Genomic DNA, 6,541 nt, shown 5'->3' on the forward strand with positions numbered 1-6,541 from the left:
GGTGGTGGTGGTGGTGGTGGTGGTGGTGGTGGCTTTGGTTTTAGGTCTTTACCTATCAGATGTGTAGCTGGCATGAATTCTTTCTCATTCTGTGTGCTTCCTCTTCACCTATGCCTTAATTCCTAGGCAAATGGAGTCCTGCTGTTTTCCTGACATGTATCAGAGGATAGTCCTATATTTTCTTCTACCAGTTTCACGTTTAAGTCTTCCATCCATTTGGAGTTAGTTTTTGTGTGAGATGATGGGTATGGGCCTAAACATGTGAACATCCAATTTCCCTAGTACCATTTATTGGAAGTGATCTGTCATCTTTGTCAAATATTAAGTGGCTGAAGTTACATGTCCTTATGTTTTTGGTTTTATTTTTTTGGGGTTTTGGGGGGTTTTGGGTTTTTTGTTTGTTTGTTTTTTATTTTTGTTTTTGTTTTTGTTTTTTGAGACAGGGTTTCTTTGTGTGTAGCCCTGAATGTCCTGGAACTCACTCTGTAGACCAGGCTGGCCTTGAACTCAGAAATCCCCCTGTTTCTGCATCCAAAGTGCTAGGATTAAAGGCATGCACCACCACTGCCCGGCACATGTCCTTATGTTTGCGTCTCTGATTTTGTCCCATTGGGCTACATGTCTTTTTGTGTACCACTTTGATTGATTAGCAGGGCTCTGAAATACACCTTGAAATCTGGAATGGTAATCTATGATTAGGATTGTTTTGGCTGAGATAACATTGAATCTGTAGATAGTTTTTGGTAGAATGGTAATTTTTCACAATGTTAATTCTGACAATCCATGAACATAAGATATCTTTCCATTTTCGAATGGTCTTTTATCTCTTTCTTCAGAAATTTAAAGTTTTCATTTCATTGAAGTTTTGATTTATTCCTGGATATTTCTTTTCTTTAAGGCTATTGCAAACTGGTGTGTGATATTTTTCTCTGTTTGTTGTTGGTATATTTGATTCTGTATTCTGCTACTTTGCTGAAATTGATCATTTTTAGGGTTTTTCTGACAGAGCTGTAGGAATCTTTAATGTGTAATGTCATATCATCTCTTACAGGGATGCTTTTGACTTGTTTGTATCCCTTTAATTTCCTTATCCTTGCCTTAAGTCCATCAGTGTGGTTTATTGCATTCCTTGACTTGTATATGCTGAACCAGCTCTATATCTCCCAGATAAAACTAATTTGGTTATGGTAGATAATCTTCTTAATGTATGTATTTGGTTTGCAAGTTATTTTGTTGAGGATTTTCAAATCAGTATTCATTTGGAATATTAACCTATAATTTTCTTTTATGTCTTTACATGGTCATGGCTTTAGATTAGAGTAAGACTAGCTTCCTTGATGGAATTTTGTGTATGTTGTATTGTTTCCCTGTTCGTTTCTGATTCTATTCATTTAAGTCGTTTCTTTCATTTGTTTAGTTAAGGATCTATGGAGCTTGTTTATCTACTCAGAGAACTAGCTCTTAGATTCATTCTGTTGACTTTGTTTCTATTTTCTTGCCATCTATGGGATTTAGGTTTGCCTTGTTGGTTTGTTCTTGCTCCAAATTCTTGAGTTTCATCATTAAGTCATTTATGTTTGTTCTGATACTCTTTTTAACTCAGAACTATAAATTTTCTTCATAGGACTGCTTTCAATGTATCCCAGAGGTTCTGTTACATTTTTGTTTGTTTCTTCATTTTCATTTACCTTCAGTCATTTCCTTTGATTTCTTCTCTGAACCATTCATCATTTAGTAATGAGTTGTTTAATCTTAATGAGTTTGTTTGCTGTTGATTTTAAGTTTTACAGCATAATGGTCAGAAAGGATCAAGGAATGATTTCAACCTTTCTGAATTTGGTAAGATTTGTTTTGTATCCCAGGATGGGGTCTATTTTAAATACGCTCCTATAGGCTGCTGAGTGGGGTGATTACTTTTCAGTGTTTGGGTAGAGTATTCTGTAGATACCTGCTAATAAGTCATTTGATGTATGACATTAGTTAATCTGATGTTTCCCTGATTATTTTTTGTCCAGATGACCTGTCTTTTGGAGAAAGTGTGATATTGAAATCACTGTTAATGGATTAATGTTAATCTGTGGTTTGGGTCGTGTGTGTTGTCTTGCTTCCTGGTCCCTTTAGATTGAAGCACTGTCCCATCCTTTTACTCTAATGCGGGGCCTTAACAACAGAAAGATGGATTTTGTTTCTTATCCTCTTGGCCAGCCTGTGTCGTGTAACTGGAGAAAAGTGTGTGTTGACTGCCGTCCGTCAATGCTGTTCTGTCCTACTCTGCAGGCTGCACGTCCTTTCTTTCCACAGTCTCTCACTGTGCTCCTTCCTTCGCTCAGTCTGAAGTATTCATCCAGTGTCCTGTGTGGGCTTGGTCTGTTGGAAAAGAAATCTCTCAGACTGTTTGCATCACAGAAAGCTTTCCTTTCTTTAACTATAGCAGATAAGTTTGCTTAGCTTATGTTACTTGTGACTTTTTCTTTGCAACTCTCACTATTCTTTCTTTGTTCTCCATTATTTGGTGGTTTAACCCCGATTATTACTGTAAAGTTATTTTCTGGGGGCTGGAAAGATGGTTCAGTGGGTAAGAGCACTGACTGCTCTTCCGAAGGTCCTGAGTTCAAATCCCAGCAACCACATGGTGGCTCACAACCACCCAGAATGAGACCTGTCACCCTCTTCTGGTGTGTCTGAAGTCAGCTACAGTGCCCTTATATATAATAATAAATAAATCTTTAAAAAAAAAGAGTTATTTTCTTACTTGGTGTTCTGTGTGCTTCTTGTATGTGTGTGGCTTTAGGATGCTTCTTCCTAATCTATGCCTATAATTTGAAGGTTTAGTTTTCTCATGGCATCCACAGTTCCTCCATATTCCTTTTCTGTGCTTTTAAAGTAATCTTTGCCCTATGAAGCAAAGGTTTTCGCTTAGGGAGGTGAGCTCAGATTGGCTTGTATAAACATCACTTTCAAAAATCTTTAAAAATACAGTTAGTTTGCAGCAGGAACCCCAGTGGAATGATAGGAACACCAACCTAACCACAAAACTTTAGATCCATAATATATCCTTTCTACAAGAAAAGCAGAGACTGAGGGAATGGCCAATCAGTAACTGACCCAACTTGAGACCCATCCCATGGGCAAGCACCAATCCCAGACACTACAGGTCCCAGAGGAGATAGGAACGCCACAGAAAGACCAACAGAGTCAACTAACCTGGACCTTGGGGAATCTCAGAGACTAAACCACCAACCAAAGAGCATACAGAGCTGGACCCTCAGCATAAGTCAGGAGGGAGTAACTGTCTAATTCCTAATATTTGGTTTTTCTAACAGATTTGATAATGAGTTGCTTGAAATCATTCCCTCTTTTCCCCATGGTGTAGAGCACAGGATTTCACACATACTAACCAGATACCTTACCACCAAGCTACACTTCCTAGACTCTGTTCTTGTTTTCCTGCCAAGATACGTAGGCATCCCCCACACAGATGTAGCAGATGTGCAGCTTGGTCTTCACGTAGATCCTGAACAACTGGAGCGGGGGCTATCCCAAAAGCTGTTGCCTGTCTGTAGGATATGTTGTTCTAGCTCCGGCCTTAGTGGGAGAGGATGTGCCTAGTCCTGCAGAGACTTGATCCAGGGTTGGGGGAAAAGGATTGTAGGAGCGGGTAACTGGGAGGCGGGGCAGTAAGCAGGATATAAAGTGAATAAATAAAAAGAAAATGAAAAAAAATAAATGGTCAGTTTGGAATTTTAAATCCAGTTGTCAGTTTGTTACAGCCATGTCAATTGGTAGGCTTATCAGACATACTTGAAAATACATAATGCTTAATTTATTTAAGATTTATTTATTATTATATCTAAGTACACTGTAGCTGTCTTCAGACACACCAGAAGAGGGCATCGGATCCCATTACAGATGGTTGTGAGCCACCATGTGGTTGCTGGGAGTTGAACTCAGGACCTTTGGAAGAGCAGTCAGTGCTCTTAACTGCTAAGCCATCTCTCCATCCCAATTAACACATTTTAAATGTGTATAAACAGGTGGTATTCCAGTGGCTTACATACTTTCATGTATAGATGTTTCACGTAGACTTTATGCTCATTGCTCATTTGCCCCATACTTTGTCAAATTATAAAGGATTATAAATGAACAAAAACCATATTACTTTTCTTAAATATTTTTTTTCCACTTGCATGGTTGGTTTTTATTAACCTTGGGATATTGAGTGTAAAAATTTAACAGGAAGTCATAAGAGGAGAGAAACTGACCTTAGCCCTAGAAGATCACTTGAGACTTGCTCTGGGATGGAGTATGAACAAGATCTCTTCCAAGCAAACCACTATAGGACATGGTAATGATGCAGAAGAGGTGGGACATAAAACCGCTCTAGGACATGGTGATGATGCAGAAGAGGTGGGACATAAAACCGCTCTAGGACATGGTGATGGTGCAGAAGGGTAGGGCATAAAAACGCTCTAGGATATGGTGATGGTGCAGAGGAGTGGGACATAAAATAGCCATGGTAGATGTTAAAATACTTTACATGTTTTCTCCAAACTCTTTTTGCTTCCCAGATATAACTTTGGAAGACAGAAGATGAATGTTCCTCACCATCCCTGGAGTTTTAGCCAGTGATGGTGCATGGGTGACTGATGACTGAGTGGGTAACCTCCGCAGACACAGGAAAGCCGTTGACCCTGCAAGAAGAAAGCTCTTCCAGAACCTCAAAACACAGGATTGGAGGGGAAAATGAAGTCTTGAATTGAAATTTGAATGAATATTGTAGAAAATGTAATTACCTTTATTGTTTTTGGTTGATTATAGCCAATACAGCCAAAACTTAAGAAAATGGTAGTTGTTGCCTATTGTAAACTCTATCATACAAATAACAGCAAGGCTAGGTCAATAAATGTGATCTTCAGTGAAGTCGCTTTTTCTTTTTTTTTTAACTTTTATTGCATTATGATTAGAAAAGTTACATGATTTCAATTTATTTGAATTTGTTAACATTTAAAAACATATTTTAAGTAAATAGAATTAAATCACATTCTTGTTTCCCTTTTGTACCTCAACTCCTCCCAGAGACCCGCTCTTCAATACCTACAATATCTTTTTTGTCATATTCGTTAAAATTTATATAATATAACAATAAAAATGAGTATTATAAAAGTTGTTTGATATAAAACAATTTAACAGTGTTATGTAGATGCTTTTCTATAACAATACTGAAAATACATACATTTTTCTCAATATAAATTTTGAATAACTCCAAACATATTAACTGTATATTTCAAAATAATACATCACTACTAGTATTTTCTTAAATGAACATAAAATATAAAGACTTTTTGTTTGTTTCTTTGTTTTGTATTTAGTAAAGTTTAAAATCTTGGCTCTTACTGTGGTACAAGCCCAAAATAAGAACAATTTTTAGACATTGGATTTCATTGTAATAAGGCTGTACTTCAATGACCCTCACATCACCAAAGGATTTTACCTCCATCATAGCTAAGCTGAGAGTTGACAGTTCTGCTATACCAAGGAATGAATTGTAGGCATGATTTTTGGATACAGACTTCCTGCTATGGTCAAAACTATTTAACTCGAGTGAGTGATTTTATTCTCAGGCCACAGAGAACAGGTTACATTCATTTAAGAAATGGTGTATGTATTAAGATAGTCTATCCATAAAGTCATTCACCAACTGTTTCAATGGTTCTGCTTGAAGGGTGGCACAGACATTAGGTGTGGATAAGAATCTGTTTCATTGGCTGTGATAATTTGGAAAAGCATTCATCTCAGAGAAAGAGTAACTTATAAAGTTTTCTTCAAACTTGATACAAGAGCTACAAATGTCAAGCAAAGCATTCAGTCTCACTCTTTATTGTTCTCTTTCCTACAAGCCACCTCCCAAGTTAATTGTCTATGTCTCCCTTGGGTATATAAATACTTTTGAAACATATAAGCTGTTCTGAAAACCATAGTATAGTGTAAAAACATGGAATAAACAATAGAAAGGCTGAGATAGGAGAAGCAAGAGTTCAAGACCCTTATGTTGTACACAGCAAGACACTGTCACAAACAAGTTGAAAGTATATATAGATTGTATAATACTGGACCTATTTCTCCAAATACCAAATTAGAGAGACCATTGGATGACAATCAACAAATTTCTAATTCCTCATATTTTTGGATTTCCATCAATTAGGGTATGTTGGTAATATTTTCATATTAAGATATTAAAAAAAAGGTAATTGTCACTTCCTGTTGTTTTTGTTGTAAGAGGTAGAATTAGATTTGTGTGGATTTGTTGAAAGATTACTTTCTTGCTTCTTCTAGGGTGTAGTTTTGCTCCTTATGTTGATGTTTTCCATCCATTATCCTTTGTAGGGCTGGATTTGTGGGAAGATATTGTGTAATTTTTGTTTTGTCATGGAATATCTTGTTTTCTCCATCTATGGTAATTGAGATTTTTGCTAGGTATAGTAGCCAGGGCTGGCATTTGTGTTCTTGTAGGGTCTGTATGACATCTGCCCAGGATCTTCTA

General features: G+C 37.0%; 1 protein-coding gene across 2 annotated transcripts in view; it reads left to right on the forward strand.

Moving 5' to 3' along the window:
• Positions 1–4,920, forward strand: part of Rpap2 (RNA polymerase II associated protein 2) — a 73,554-nt gene extending 68,634 nt beyond the window's left edge. For both annotated transcript variants that reach the window (XM_031337204.1, XM_031337205.1), the window contains one exon: positions 4,569–4,920. Coding sequence is in view for 1 of the 2 variants with exons in the window: in XM_031337205.1 (XP_031193065.1) it covers positions 4,569–4,629 (61 nt within the window). In the remaining variant the exon portion in view is untranslated. The remainder of the gene's footprint in view (positions 1–4,568) is intronic.
• The last annotated feature ends 1,621 nt before the right edge of the window (positions 4,921–6,541 follow it).

This window comes from Mastomys coucha, unplaced genomic scaffold, assembly GCF_008632895.1.
Source record: "Mastomys coucha isolate ucsf_1 unplaced genomic scaffold, UCSF_Mcou_1 pScaffold22, whole genome shotgun sequence".
Lineage (NCBI taxonomy): Eukaryota > Metazoa > Chordata > Mammalia > Rodentia > Muridae > Mastomys > Mastomys coucha.